At 35.5% G+C, this 16968-nt stretch overlaps 1 protein-coding gene and 1 pseudogene across 2 annotated transcripts in view; both read left to right on the forward strand.

Annotated features, from left to right (window-relative positions):
- Nucleotides 1-16968, forward strand: part of RABGAP1L (RAB GTPase activating protein 1-like) — a 966320-nt gene that overhangs the window by 215494 nt on the left and 733858 nt on the right. For both annotated transcript variants that reach the window (XM_006887704.1, XM_006887703.1), the window contains exon 11: nt 11145-11238. In XM_006887704.1, the coding sequence (XP_006887766.1) occupies nt 11145-11238 (94 nt within the window). The remainder of the gene's footprint in view (nt 1-11144; nt 11239-16968) is intronic.
- LOC102870792 lies at nt 5498-5884 on the forward strand (annotated as a pseudogene).

Below are 16968 nucleotides of genomic sequence, written 5' to 3' on the forward strand. Positions count from 1 at the left end.
CTTATGGGTTATCATTGACTTGGTGGCACTTAACCACCACAACAATGTAGAAATAGAAAGAGACTATCATAACATAAATCTAAGATAACAGTGATACAAATATGTAAAAACTGATGAGTTGAATTCTGGTGATTAGATATCTTGTGAAGAATGTAATCTGTGATGGTTCCAAGTTAAAATTTCTGCTGAATGTGTATAATTGTCATGTTACCCAGTTAAGGAAATACAACTCTCAATTTAAGAAATTTTGAGCTTAATTCTCATTACTTTTCTTGAAAAGAAGATTTTTACATAAGCAGTAAACTTTAATTACAGACTTAGTGGTTGTGTTGAAACCAACCCATCGCTAACCGTCCAAGTGGGTTATGTTGTTGTTGTTGATTGCCTTTGAGTCAAACAGGACTCATAGTGACCCTATGAACAAAAAGCCTGAAGCCCTTCCACAACTATTGACATTTATCAAAGTTCATAGTTTCCACAGGCATGTTGTTTAGGAAGTAGATCACATTCCTACTTCCAAACCTGTCATAGTATGTTATTGTTGTTATGTGCCATTGAGTTGCCTGCAACATACAGCAACCCTATGTACAGCAGCTCTGAACTCTTCCATGTCTTAAGCCAGTCTTACTAATTCTGACATACCAACACCTTTTGCCCCAGTCACTGTATCAATCCATTTCATCCGGGATCTTCCTGTCCTGCGCTGTCTATCCACCCTTCCTAGCATGATGCCCTTCTCCAGAGACTGATCTCTCCTGGACACATGTTGGACAATGGCTAAGGATGACAGAAGAAGAGATTGCTTTGAGTTGTGGTGCTGGGGAAGAGTGGGTTATGAAAGGCAGTAAATTACACAGGAGGAGATTGCCCCTCTTTCTCCTGCAGATCATCTCTTGGATTTGAACACTTTTGTGATTGCAGTGCAGCTTCTTACCACTAGGCTACCGGAATGCCCTATATTATAGTCTTAAGTGGTTAATTTTCATTGCTTTCACTATGACTAGCTTCCTGATTGTAGAACAAAGGAAAAGTATGGATTTTAGTTTGAGTTTATTGAGAGGTCTGACTTTGACATAGCCACTTGACTTAATACATAGTTGTAATTTGAAGAAAGAAAATGAATAGTAAATTATCAGTTACACATTGATAAATTCTGTTAAATCTGTTTGGTCTAATTGAGTATTGTACATCTTGATTTAAAGTGACCTGCTTTTTCATCCTCCTTTATTCCCAGTATCTGCTCAGTGTTGGCACTTAGCACAGATGAATAGCTGCTAAGTGACAAATATACATTCTCACACATGGTATGAAATGCTGTAGTAGGGAAGTGATTTTTGATTGAGTATTCCACACAGCTTAAATTCTTTCTCCCTATCATTTACTCCTTGGGTAACTTTGAGCATTGGTGGTACAGTGTTAGAAGTAAAAATTCGCCAGCTTCTCTGAGGGAGGAAGATTAGAAGTCTCTTTGGTTAAAGATGTATAGCCTTGGAAACCTGATGGAGGCCCACTGTAAATTGGAATAGGCTCAAACGTTGTGGTTCAAATTAGGTAAACAAGTTATTTAGAGGGTTAGATGAATTAAGACTTGTAAAACTTAGAAGTTTCAGTTCCAATTCATAGTGAGGCTCCATTGGTTTTCTGTGTCTGTAATTAACAAAGGAGGAAACTGCTCATCTTTCTCCTTTGTATATAGTTGTGGACTTAACTGCTGGAGATGTACAGCCTTTGATTTAGCAGCACAGCTGACCATAGACTATGCTGCTATAGGTCCCCAAAATTTAGAACAGTGCCTAAAATGAAGATATAAATGAAGAGATTCAATAAAAGGCTGAAATTCCTATCCTCCTTGATAAATTCTGCCCCCTCTCCAGTTGAATTCTTCTTCTCCTGACTTGCTGTTTTTTCTTCCTTAAATGTTCATGCAGGGGTCTCATTTTACTTTAAAGTGTACTCATTTACTTTGTTTCTCCTGTAGGCCTTCTCTGCTAATCTAACTGTCCACAATTTTTCTCGTTTCCTTTCTGGGATGGAAAATAACTGGGAATATTGCCAGAAAGATAAATCATTGTTGTAATTGCTCATTAGTAAAGATTTTTTTTTAATAATAAATTTGTTTCATGTAGCATTATGGATTATTTGAAAGATAAAAGTTCTTTTAACACTGTTTCTTTTTTTCCTTTTTAAATAAATTTTTTATTTTTTTACTGGTTTACTTACAAAGTTTATCTATTGTTTTTCACAATGGATCTTTCCCATTTCCTTTGCTCCTCCATGTACCCATCAAATTGTGTGACCCTATGATTAGCCCCCTGTGCATCCTCTCCCCTCTGCTCCCCCTTCCCTTGGATCCTCATGCACCTTTTACTAGTTATCTATTTCCACAATAATTGTCTTATACAGTATTTGTTCTTAAGGGATTACATTAGTTCACTTAGCATAATGATCTCCAGTACTTCCCAAATTAGTAATTTTCAAAATCAGTGCTCCTGACTTCTGTGCAGCATTCCATCGTGTGAATGTACCATTTCTCAATTCTACTGTGGTTGGACATTTGGGTTGTTTCCATGTTCTTGCAATGGTGAATAACTCTATGAACATTGGTGTACAAATCTCAGTTTGTGCCTCAGTTCTAATTTTCTCAGTGTATATTCCAAGCAGTGGAATAGCTGGTTCATGTGAAATTTCTATATTCAGCTTTTTGAGGAAACAACAAACTGCTTTCCAAAGGGTTTGTACCATTTTACAACAGTGTATAAGAATTTATCTCTCTCTACATCCTCTAACATTTAGAACTTGTTGTCCTGTTAAACTTTGCCACTGCTACTGGGGTGAGATGGTATCCATTGTGGTTTGTTATTTTTATTTTGGGTGTTTGGTTTTTGTTTTTGTTTTTTTTTTAGCAACAATATATTTTATTGTTTGACAAAGCTATTTTTCAGAGAATTAACAATGTTTCTTATAGTCCTACTCCTTGGAGGTAAGGATTCTGGGGCTTTGTCTGACATACTTTGGACATGTTGCCAGGAGGGACGGGTCCTTGGAGAGGGACATCATGCTTGGGAGGGTGGAAGGACAGCGCAGGAGGGGAAGACCCTCTATGAGATGGATTGATTCGGTGACTGGGGAAATCGGGATGGGTGTGTCAGAGGCAGTGAGGTTGGCGCAGGATAGAGCAGGGTTTAGAGCTGTTGTGTATAGGGTCGCTATGAGTCGCAAATGACTCGACGGCACATAACAACATAACAACAACAACAACAACTTATAGTCCTACATGCACATTTATTGTAAAGACTAAGTGCCTACAGACGGTATCCATTGTGGTTTGTTATTTTTATTTTGGGTGTTTGGTTTTTTTTTTAGCAACAATATATTTTATTGTTTGACAAAGCTATATTTCAAAGAATTAACAGTGTTTTTTTATAGTCCTACATGTGCATTTATTGTAAAGACTAAGTGCCTACCTACTGTGTAATATAAGATAATGTTAGATTCCAGAACATCATTGCCATTAATAGTTTGGTTATATTAGTATAGTCTTTTAAAAAGATCTATAATCATGTAAGTATCGTTATTTACAGTTTCTGGGTTAGATGTCTGATTTGTGAACAATTGCTACTTGGCCTTCATCTGGAATACTTTGATTATGTTGTCAGAAAGTGCTAGTTCTTGGAAAAAGATATGTGTAATAAAGTAAGGGGTCAGTGAAAGAGAAGAAGATGCTTATTGAGATAGATTGACATAGTAACTGTGACTGGACATGATTAAGATTGTTAGGATGGTGTAGGTTGTGGTTGTTGTTGTTAGGTGCCGTCAAGTTGATTACAATTCATAGAGATAATATCAACAACTAACCTGAGCCCTGTCCTGTCCTCTGCCATCCTTCTCATACCTGATACACTTGAGCCTACTCTTGCAGTAACTATGTCACTTCATCTTGCTGAGGATCTTCCCTTTCACCAGTCCTCCACTTTCCAATCATGATGTCCATTTCCAATGCATGGCCTCTCCTAGCAGCTTGCCTGTGATGTAAAGGGTTTGTTGTTCAAAATGGCTTTCCTAGCCACTTAAAGGCCTCTATAATCTCATGGAAGCTCAGTGCTCATATGCTTTTGGGACACTCATTCTCCTGGAATACAATGACCAGCAGCACTGAAATGTATAGTTTACAGGCTTTTTATTTTTTTAATAGTAGAACTCTGATTTGCTTTAATAGAAAACTTCTTTGTTCACATATATAAACATGGAGTAAGGCCCATTGTTCACCAGTCTGCAATACCGGTGTTTCACATACAATCATGAGAGTAATTTCTCGGACAGATTTGAGTTTCTGTGAGGCCAGCCAGTGAACCACAGTACCCAAAGAACATGGAGCATTTGGGGAACTGAACAAAGGAGGAACAGTTGATTTGGAAATCATGGAGTGGTACAGCAGATCAGACATTTGGGACATTGTTGACTTCCACCATTTAGTAATTAGGTCTGATTGTAAATGCAATACCCAAAATATGTGAGAAAAATTTCACTATCCTTCCTTCTATGGAAGTTTCACCATTCTTGCCTCTAAGGAGCTCTCTATCTGCACTTTTTCCAAGACATATCTGTGTTTTCTTTTGGCAGTCTATGAGATAGTCAGTACTCTTCTCCAGTATCACAATGTAAAGGCATCAATTCTTATATCATCTTTATTCTCTGTCCAGCTTCCAGATGCATAGTAATGATTAAAAAGACCATGGCCTGAATCAGGTCACCTTATTCTTAAAAGTAACATCGTCACTTCTCTAATTTGGAGAGGGCCCTGATAGAGGACTTTCCCAGTGCAATGTATTTCATAATTTCCCGACTGCTGGTACCAAGTGTGTTGATTGTGGATCCAAGTATGATGAAACGATTGACAATTTCCATCTTTTTTCCAAATGTCATGATATAGCTTATTGATCCTTTGGTGAGAAGTTTTGTCTTCTTGATATTGAGATGCAATCCATATTGAAGGCTGTAGGTTTTGATCCTCTGTAGTGTTTGAAGTCCTTTTACTTTCTGCAAATAAGGTTGTCATCTGCACAGTGCAGGTTATTGACAAGTCTTTCTCCAATCTTGATGCTGCATTCTTCATAGAGTCCAGCTTCTCAAATAATTTGCTCAACATACAGATTAAATAGATGTGGGGAAAGGATACAACCTTGAAGTACATCTTCCCTGATTTTAACTAAGCAAGCATAGCCTAGGATAGGGCAAAGTTTCTGTTTCTCATGAGGTCAGTATGAGTCAGAGTTGACTTGATAGCACCTAATGACCTAATAAAAATTTTAGTTATTCAACCAATCCCTACTTAAAACTGCTTTATTAAAGTCATCTTCACTTGCTGTTTGAACACTTAAAATCACTGGAGGCCTTTTCTTATATTCAATAAGGCTAAAAAGGAACCACATTTCACCTATTCTGACTTACCTACAAGTTTAGCTTAAAGATACACTTAAGAATAAGTCTTGTCACCAAGATGTCGTTCCCCAAGTACAAGCCATCGCGCCTGGCCACTCTACCTACTACCCTCGACCCAGCCGAATACAACATCTCTCTAGAGACCCGGCGGGCTCAAGCCGAGCGGCTGGCCATTAGATCCCGGCTTAAAGGGGAGTATCTGCTTCAGCTCAATGACCCCAACTGGAAGATGATCATTGAAGATCCTGCCTTGATTCGTTGGACATATGCAAGATCAGCAAATATATATCCCAATTTCAGGCCCACTCCCAAGCTCGCTCTCACAGGAGCTGTGTTTGGCCTTGGGCCCCTCTTCTTCTGGTACTACGTTTTCAAAACCGAGAGAGATAGAAAAGAAAAACTTATCCAGGAAGGAAAATGGGAACGACCATTTAACATCTCATAATTAAGTGAGACAGAGATGACTGTGTATCATTGTTTAAATAAATCTTCTATTAATCATTGAAAAAAAAAAGAAATCTTGTGACTCGGGCGGCTGGCGTGGGTTGGCTTACATGCGCCATGGCTTGAGGAGCAGAGGCAGTTCAGGTCAAGCTTGAATCACTCTAGCCCCTACTCCAGAAGGCCATCTCAGTCGCTGATCAAAAATGCGGACATGTTGGAGAAGATGCAACAGAATTCGGTGGAGTGCGCAACCCAGGAGCTGGAGAAATACTACGTAGAGAGGGACATTGCGGCCACATCAAGAAGGAGTTTGAAAAGAAGTACAACCCTACCTGTAACTGCATTATGGGAAGAAACTTCCGTAGTTATGTGACACATGAAACTAAACACTTCATCTACTACCTGGGCCAAGTCTCCATTCTTAATGTTCAGATCTTATTAAAGCATGGACTGTGCCCACACTCCCGTGATCCATCCAAAAACAGGGACTGTAGCCTAAATTCCAAATACCATGGACTGAAATCTTGAGCCTTGCTAAGAGAACACCTCCATCTTTGAACCTTTGTGGTGTTTTGTACAGGACATTCCTCTGTACCAGTTTGTTGTGGTTATAAAGTAGCTAGCAAATCAGCTTACATTTGTATGTATTTTCTATCCCATACTTTTCTCTGCCTCATGTCTTTTCTTTCCTCACAATCCATTCCTTTAAAAAAATAAATCTGTTGGAGATGTGTGTGTTAAACTACAGTTTGTTTGAATCTAGGGTTGAAGACAAGATGGTTTATCTCCCTAACCAGGAGGTCATGTTAGTGAAAGTAAGTTTGTTGGGGATGCCCTATTTATCTGCAACTGTTGTAAATAGAAGTACTGGTTATGCACAATAGAGAAGCTTGGGTTACATTTCCTTTATAATCTGGTAAATAGTATCTTTAAATGCTAATTTTATGAAAGGACGTTGATGTCAGGATTTTGGTCTGAGGTAGTGATGATGAATGTGTAACTGAGCTTTTTATAGCTGATAAAAGAATCTAAGTTTAATACATGCTTTACTGGGATTTCTCCTCTAATGTCTCTGCAGGAATTTTGAGTTTTCAACTTGTTCCTTTAGCTAATTGTGGTAAAAAACCAATTAAATGTGAGCTGACGTGACCTAGTTAACATTGTGAATAAGTAACCATTAACAGTGTTTAAGGAGACTCTCTATGAAGAAAAGCAAATAAATGTTGGCTTTTGTAAATGAAAAAAAAAAAAGACTTGTTCAAACTGTGAGGAATATCAGTACTAAAAATAATACTTTAAAATTAAAAATTAATATTTTACTGCTTACTATTCTTGCTTTTTATTACCAAATCATATATTCTGGATTTTGGCATGTATTGGTTTTCTCCATCCTTGTAAAAATTGCTTGATATGATTCTCTTGAATATATATATTAAGTGGATATAATTTATCCAGTTAAACTTCTAGTGATGATTTCCTGATAGCTTTCAGTTTCCTTCTACTTTGAGTTGTCATGTAATGAACATACTATTACATATATCTAACTAGATGATAAATTTCTAGAATATGAATTACTAGATTAAATTTATATTAATTTAGAATCTTAATAAATTAAGATTTGTTATTTAAATACTTAATGTTGACTGCCTCCTTGTACCTTCAGCAATATTAAATATTATTAGTCTGTATATTCAATGCTGATATAATACTTAAAGATGTTTCAGTGTTTCATTTGCATTTAAAACTTATTAGAGAGGTTTTATGACCAACCACAATTGAACAAATTGAAAAATTATGCTACATTCACATGATGGAATACTATGAAGCACCCAGGAGCAATGATTTTGTAAATCACTACCTAACTAGGGAAGGTCTGGTAAGCATTTTGCTAAATGAACTAACTCAGTCCCATCAGACAAATACTATATAAGACTGTTATTGTAGAATGTGTATGAAGATCCAAGGGGAGAGGGTGGGAGCGGAGTGGTGAGGATGGGGGTGTGTTTAATCACAGGGTTGTAAAATTTGAAGGGTGGAGGGAGGGGTCGTAAAGGAAATGGGAAAGATCTTGTGTGAAAAACAATGTTTATGAGCTTTGAGAGTAAAGCAATATAAAATAAAAATTTTATTTAAGAGAAAAAATATTGTTAGAGAGGTTGTAGATTGTATATACTCACCAATATGTTTACTAGCTGGTGGTATTTTATATATTGTGACTTGTACTTTGCACATGTTCTTGACCCAATTTTTTGTGAGTTTTTTTAAATTTACTTGTAGAATCTTGCATTATAACAGTAAATATAGCTCTTTGTCATCTTTTGGAAATATTTTTCTCTAGTGTTTATGTGACTGCATATCCTATTTTGTAAACATTTTTAACTTATAGATAGCTGATTTCTTAATCTATTTTAATATATCTTGATTTTGTTTCATGCATAGGGATGTCTTTCTTAGTAGTAATAATTTGAAAATATTTTCTGCATCAGTAGCTCTCTCTTATTTTACAATAATAAGGATTATTATATAAATGGATGTTTGGGGTTTTTTTGCCATTGTGATTGACCTTCAGTTTTAGCATGCACAATTTCATCAAATACTTTGAAATAACCCGTTATTTGGCTGTCATAGTTACAGATTAACTCATGTTCCAGTATAATTTTTATTTTATATTATTATTTTTTGTGTGTGTACCATAAAATCAGATCTGACTAGTACAAGAGGAGATTGCCTCTCCTTCTCCAACCATGTATCTCTGGGATTGTAGTTCAAAATAATTTTTAATAGTAACTCTTTTCATTCTTGAATGTATAGCTGTTTATACAAGAAGGGTTACAAATGTAGTTAGTTATATAAAATAGATGATTAGAATATTTTAATACTAAGATTTCAATGTGTTTGTTTACTTTCTTTCTCCAAAGCATAGTAATATTTATTTTGCTTTTAAATTTAATTGCTGTTACTTTAATCATGAATTTATCCCAAGCTTCATAGAGTTGCTTTATGTGGCTTACTTCCAGATAGTTGATGTTATTCTCAGTCTTTTGGCCTTGTCTCCATTTCCAGAAAAATAATACAGTTTTGAATAAAAGTTTCATCCTAAGAGTTTTTTTATCTAGAAAAATATCAAAGTTGTTATGTGTGTGTTTGGGTTATATTTTACTAAATATATTTGTTAATTCAACATATTTTTCACTAAAGGAAAAGTGAAACTGTCTTCTCTCTGATGAAAACTATTGCTTTATATTTGGGTATGTTTGATAAATAACTTGCATTCAAACAAAACATAAGCTCACTAGGGAAGCAGAGATTAGTGGATGGATAGTGGGAGGTGGTGAAAGAATAGGCAAAGTACAATTGGCTCTAAGAAGACAGGTGATAAAAGACATTGATCAATTGTAAGTAGTTATATAAAACACAATGCATATGAATGATTGTATACAACAGAATATATGTGAATGAAGAACAGTATATATGGATGATTGCATGAAAACCAATAAAAAATCTGCCTATGAAAGTTGGATAATGAACAAGAAAGACTGAGGAAGAATGGATGCATTTGAATTGTAGTGTTGGTAAAACATAGTGAATACTGGACTGCCAATAAAATAAGCACATTTTTTTCTAGAAAAAAAGTGATGTCAGAATGCTGCTTAAAGAAATATGATGAGACTTCATCTCATATACTTTGGATGTATTATGAGGAGAGGCTAGTCCTTGGATAAATAGTAAATGAGTCCATTGAGAGGGAATGAGAAAGTGATTGCAACAGTAGGCTTAAGAATGGCAGAGACTCTGATGATGGCACAGTGCTTTATTCTATTAGAATAGAATGGCTAACATTGTATGGCTAACATTGAGAAGAATAAGAATCCAAGATACTTAGTTGTCCATTAGAAACCTATAAGTAGATCCTGGAGCTGTTGTGTGAACCGAGCAAGGGAACACTACATGGTTTAAAATTAAGAATGATGTACCTCACGGTTGTATCCTTCACCATACTTATTCAGTTAGTATGCTGAGCATATTATTTGAGAAGCTGGATTCTAAAGAAGAATGTGGCATCAATATAGAAGCAAGACTAATCAGTGACCTTTGGTATGCAGATGACACAGCTGTTCTTACTTAAAGTGGGGAGGACCCAAAACACTGGCTACAGAAGATCAAATACTGCAGCCTTCAATATAGATTCCATCTCAACACCCAAAATACCCCAGTTCTTGCCACTGGAACAATCGGCTATATCATAATATATGGACTTTATCTTACTTGGATCTACTACTTGTGAACAGCAGTCAGGAGATCAGGAGGCATATTGCATTGGGAAAGGGTACAGTCAGGGTCCTGTCCAAATTAGTGAGGAACAATGGTGTTAGTTTGAGGACTATGGTGTGCTTGATTCAGACCATTATCTTTTCAATCATATGCTCTGCTGCTGATAGCTGGACAATATTGGAAAGTGGGAGGATGGCAAAGGAGAGGAAAGCCCTCAACAAGGGGGATTGCCACATTTACTGCAGCAGTGGGAGTGAGAGTGTCAAAGATTGTGAGATTGGCACAGGAGAGGACAGAATTTATATCTGTTGTACAGAGAGTTGACTCAATGGCACCTAAAAATAATAAGATATAGGCTTACTATGAGTCAGAGGCTATTTGACAGCACATAATAATAATGTGTGTATATATATGCTGCTGTTTCACTAAATGAAATTTTGAAGGCTGTATACATACATACTAAATGAAATATTACTATTTGAGAGCATTAATGTGATAAGTAAAGCATCTTATAGGAGTTTCTAATTGTGCAACCATTAGATTTTAAATTTTTAGTATCTGTGGATAATGCTGTTTAAAAATGTGCTTTCAGTACAACAGTTGATCATTTGACTGCTAACTGAAAGGTCAGGAGTTCAAATACACTGAAAAAATAACTTTTCAATTTATTTGTATAAAAATTAGAAATCAGGATATCCTATGAATTAATTTTATTCTGCCCTGAGCTGTGATTAACTTGTTGCTACACACTATCATTTATTTCTGGCTATTTTCAATTTCATACTATATAAACTATTGTTATTTAGTTATATACTTTGAAAATATTTACCTAGACATTAATTATAAATAACACAAGTAAGCTTTTTATTGTTATTTTTGGTATGAATATAATACAAGGAGCAGAATTCTTTGGTTGTTTTACTAAACACATAATTATGTTTATTTATTAAATCTATGCATTTTATTTTGTTTCTGTGATTCTTCTGCAGAAAGTGACAATGAGCTCTCAAGTGGAACAGGTGATGTGTCTAAGGATTGTCCTGAGAAGATCCTATATTCTTGGGGAGAATTGCTGGGAAGATGGTAAAAATTTCTTTTTTTATGGGAAATTTTATATTTACATATTTGATGTTAGTATTTAATGAGAGATTGTGGGTATAGGGAGCTCTGGTGGCTTAGTGGCAAGAAGCTGCACTGCAGTCCTGAAGGCAGGCAGTTCGAGGCCACAAGCAGCACCATGGGAAGAAGGATGGGCAGTCTCCTCTCATGTGATTAACTGCCTCTGAAAATCCACCGAAGGATCAGTTCCAACTCTATGGTTAAAAAAAAAAAGATGTAGTGAAGAAAGAAGATCATTTTAGACAGACTCCAAGTTGAAAACAAATACTATGTTATGTTATGTTATGTTATGTTATGTTATGTTATGTTTTGTTATGTTATGTTATGTTATTTGAACCCAACAGAGAGACTTTATGTAAGTAATTAATTTACAGTATTTTGTTGTTGTGTACTGTTGAGTTAAAACTGATTCATAGTTGCCTCTCCAGTGGGTTTTCAGAGGCAGGAAATTGCTCATTTTGCTCCCGAGGAGAAGTTGGTAGATATGAACTTTGTACTTTTGCGTTCTCACCACCCAATAGGCAGCACTATACTAGAGGGAGAAGAAATTTAGATTGTTAACAATGTCAACTTTGCTCCGCTCCACAATCAACACTCCTGGTACCAGAAGTCAGGAAAACAAAAGAAGAATGCATTAGGGAAATCTGCTGTTAGGGACCACTCCAAAGTGCTAAAGAGCAGTGATGTTAGTCTAGATATTAAGATGCAACTGATTCAGGTCTTTGCCCTTACTTGCTATGCATCAGAAAGCTGGTCAGTGTCTAAGGATGATAGAAGAAGAGTCAGTGCTTTGAGTTGTAGTACTGGAGAAGAATCTTGAACATACCATGGACCATGGCCAAGAGAACAAACAGGAATGTTTAATGTGTTGGAGAGTGTGAAACCAAGGTGCTCCTTGGAGGCAAGGATTTTGAAGCTCTGTATTGCATACTTTGAGTACATGGCCAGGAAGGACCAGACCTTGGAGAGGGACATCCTGCTTAGAAGGATGGAGGGACAGCACAGAAGGGGAATATTCCAGATGAGATAGATTGACACGGTAACTGGGGTAATGGGGATAGGTGTGTCAGATAGTGAGACTGGCTCAGAGTAGGGACGAGATTGCTATGAGTCACAGAGGCATGATGGCATGTAGTGGCAGCAACAAAACAATATATCTCCGTAACATTAACCACCAGAGCTTCCTTACAGTATATTACAAGGTTGAAGGAACAATAACAAAAAACCCTAAAACAAACAAACAAACAAAAACTCTCAAAACCAAAAACAAACCAAAACTGTGAAGTAACCCAATTAGTAGAAAGCTATGGTGAGCTGTAGGGCTAGATAGAAATTGAAAGAAATATTAATACACTAGGATCTAGAAATTCTGATCAGAGGAGATGTCCTAAGGACATTGAAAGTACCTGTCAACTGGTTACTTACACTTCTGATAACTCAGAACAGCTAGGACTTTGAAAGACCTGTCAGAGGACAGAATTCTTCGTTTGTTCCCAGTTTCTGAAAAGATACTCAGACCTCTTAGATAGTAGGGAAACACAATAAGGCTGGTGTCAGTACTACTGTTTTTCAGGGGTTATGGTGCTTCTGTTGCTGGTAATGTAGCCCCTTGTTTCTTCCTCTTACCTTCTATGCTTACACCATGTCACTATTGGCCAGCAAATCTGGGATACTTAATTTGCAGATTCTCAGTCTTCACATCATTGGGCAGAATACCGAAGACCAAAATAAACCCATAGGCAATTAACAGAAGCAAGAAAATTATGAGAATAAGAACAGAAATAAATCAAATGGAAAGTGAAAAACAATAGAGAAGAAGAAATTAAATCAAATATTGTCAATAAAACTTTTAAAAAAATATAGACTGATCAAAACAGGCTGAAAGAGAGGACACAAATGATAAGAATCAGAGAGAAAAGAATTATAGAGCTCTATAGAGAAAAAAAGGAGCCCTGGTGGCATAGAACATAATATATCTCTGCTGACTGAGAGATTGACAGTTCTAATTCTCTGGTTTCTCTATTAGAGAAAGATGGGCAGTCTCTTTCCATATAGATCTATCTATAGATTTTGGCAACTCAGTGGAGGACCATTATGAATTGGAACTGAACTGAGGGCAATAAGTTAGGTTATGATATAGGCATAAATATTACAAATAACTCATTGCCTATAAAGTCACCAAGTTGAGTGAATTGGACACATTCCTTGCAAGAAACAGTTGTTAAGGCTCACTTAACAAGAGACAAGTAACCTTAACAGTCTTATATCTACCAACATAAATGGACACTCATATTGAATTTGTTTAATTATTTTGAAAGCTTCTCAAGAAAGAAAGCTTATTTCCTAAATATTTCTCTAGAAAATTCTAGCAAACATTTATTGAAAAATATTATGGATTTTATTCAAATTATTCCAGAATATAGGAGAGGAGAGCCTGTATAACACTAGCATATCATAATACTAATATAAAATGTTAAAAATTATAAGAAAAAATAGTATAGACCAACACACCTCATAAATACAGAATCAAAACAAAATATTAGCATAGTTTATAAAAAGAGTAACATAATGATTATATAAAATTTATTCTGGGGATAGAAGACTGGATTATCATTGGAAAATCAGTCAATGTAATTTACTATGTCAACAGAATAAAGAAAAATCCAATTCAGAAGACAGAATAAGCCTTTGACAAAATTCAGTGTTCATTTATTTTTAAAACCATTGTAAATGAGGAATATAGTGTTGTTTCCTCTTCTATCGAAAATGTACAATTATCTTGTTTCTTAACAATGAAAGACTGAACTATTTCTATTTGAGATTGGGGGACAAGGTAAACTTCCCATTTTTACAACTCTTACTCACCATCATTATGTTGTTGTTGTTATGTGCCATCAAGCTGCCTGCAACCCATAACGACCCTGTGTTCAGCAGCTATGAAGCCTGCCCAGTCTGGAGCCAGCCTCACTAACTCTGACACATCTACTCCCATTGCCTCAGTTGCTGTATCAATCCATCTCATCCAGCATCTTCCTCTCCTCCACTGTTCCTCCACCCTTCCATGTATGATGTTCTTCTCCAAGGACTGGTCCCTCTTGCACATGCTAGTTAGTGAAATAAGAGAAGGAAGTAAAACGTATATGAGTTTGGATAGTATATATAAACAATGTTTACTTGATGGTAACATGATTGTAGAAAATATCAAGGAATCTTTGAAACAAAACAAATAACTAAACTAATGTCAACAAAACCCCCAAGGAAACAAAATGCTTCCTGTAACTAATAAACAAGTTTTACAAGATTGAAGGATACAAGTTTTATATGTAAAAGTATTATTTCTATACACTAGAAAGGAACAATTGGAAATAGAAATGTATTTGAAAGTATTTTAAAGCATTAAACAAAAAAAGCCATTAAAACTTTAAGTTGAAGTCTAATGAAAGATGTGGCAGATATGTATAATGAAAACTAGAAATCAGTGATAAAAAAATAAAAATTCAATAATTGGTTGGATACACCATTTTTAAGTAAGGAAAACAGTGTTGTTAATGTTTAAATTTTCACAGAGTAATCTGTATAGCCAGTCCAATTTCAAGAAAAATCTCAGCAGAATTTCTTTTATGGACATGGATAAATAATTTATCAAATTTAAATAGAAATACAAATTAATGGGCAAGCCAAAATAATTTTAAAGAAAAGCAAAGTTAGAGTTCACATTAGCAGATTCCAGATTTATTATAAAGGTACACGATGAAGACAGCATTGGTGAAAGACAAGCACAGAGATGATGGCATGGAAGAGAATGTAGAATCAGTTTGGCCTATCTGCATAGACATTTTTCCAAAGAAGATAAAAAAAATGCTTAACACGAAAATACAAAGGAAAACTATGATGAAAAGATAATTTCAAGTGCTGACCAGAATATGGTCAACAATATAGATCCACATATATTTCTGATAAGAAAGTAACATGGTTCAGCCAGTTTGTAAAAATTGCTATATAGTTGTATAAAGAGGTTGCAAGAATTTAAAAACAGCCAATTTGTAAAACGATTTAGCACTTTCATAAAAGGTTAAACATAGGTCATCCTCATAGACATCCTCATTATATTCTGTGCTTTCAACCAAATTCCATCTGACATAGCAATGATATCCCCTGTGCAGCAGCGTCTAAATCCAGCCTGAATTTCTGCTGGTTTTCCATCAATGTAACGTTCTATCCATTTTCTAATGATCTCCAGCTGTATTTTGCTTGCATGTGAAATTAATGATGTTGTTTGGTAACTTCCACATTCTGTTGGCTAACTTTTCTGGGAATGGGAACAAACACGGATCTTTTCCAGCTGGTGGGCTGTGGAGTTGTACTCCAATTTTTCTAGCATAGCTTGGTGGGTATGTCTAAGGATGTTTCTGTTTATTGAAACATGTCAGTTTGTTTCCTAGTGATTCCTTAGGGCTTACTTTTTCCTAATGCCTTCAGTACAGCTTGAATTTCTTCTTTTATCACTGTTGGGTCTTAAAAATATGCTACTTCTTGAAATATTCTGTGCTTGTCAGTTCAGTTTGGTACAGTGACTCCGTGTATTTCTCCTATCTTCTTTTGGTGCTTCCTGAATTACCTAGGATTTTGCTCATGGCATCCTTCCGTATTGCAACTCGAGGCTTGAATTTGGTTTTTCAGTTCTTTCAGCTTGGGAAATGCTAAGTGAATTTTCCCTTTTTTGTTTTGCAGCTCTAGCTAGCTCTTTGCATGTTCTGTCATAATACTTTGGTTTGTCATATTGTGCTGCCCTTTGATGTCTTTTGTTTATCTCTTCAGCATTTCTTCTCTTTTTTTTTTTAGTTTCTCAGTGTTCTAGTGCAATTTTCAGTGTCTTACGATATCCATTTGGTCTTTTATTCCTCTCTTGTTTTTGTAATGGTCTTTTGCATTCTTCTTGGATGGTAATACCGATGTCAGACCACAGCTTATCTGGTCTTCAATCATAGTGTTCAGTGCCTCAGACCTGTTCTTAAGATGGTTTTTAAGTTTTTAAATACAGGTGTAATAGACTCAGGGTCATATTTTGGTTCTTATGGGTTTGTTTTCATTTTCTTCACCTTCAGTTTGAACTTGCAAATGAGTAATAGAAGTTTAAAAATCTACAAGACAATTATAGAATAATATACCTCATGTGTCCACCCTTTATTTTAATATCTCTCTACATAAAGACAAATTAGACAATTAGTTTTTAGCTCCTACTGCTACTGATTTTTAGGAAGATAGCTTTAATAGGAAGAGATTAATAAACCTACCTAAGGTATGGAAAAGAGATTTCAAATGGAGAAAGACTTCTGGGGTAGAAGTAATAAGGTTTTTCAGGTATAATTAAGTTATATATAGTTTCATAAATAAAATGTAATCTTTCTCAATTATAGTGATTTTAGTTATGGACTTCAAGAGCTTCATTAAAAGAATCTGAAAGAACTATTTTCAAAACCTCAATTTGTTGATTTCTTTTTGAAAAAAATATCTTTGGAAAACTTGCTAGATCTTTTAGAATTCTAGTCTTTTATTTTATATAGCTCATTATTGCAATTGTGTCCTGACAGTTCATGTGAAAAGGGTAAAATTTGCTTAATGTAGAGAAGTTTGTATCTGTTATACAAAAATTGGCAAAAATTTTTAATTACTCCTTTGCAATTTCCTTTTAAG

The sequence above is a fragment of the Elephantulus edwardii genome, unplaced genomic scaffold (assembly GCF_000299155.1).
Source record: "Elephantulus edwardii isolate Elephantulus edwardi_28Jun2011 unplaced genomic scaffold, EleEdw1.0 scaffold00061, whole genome shotgun sequence".
Taxonomy (NCBI): domain Eukaryota; kingdom Metazoa; phylum Chordata; class Mammalia; order Macroscelidea; family Macroscelididae; genus Elephantulus; species Elephantulus edwardii.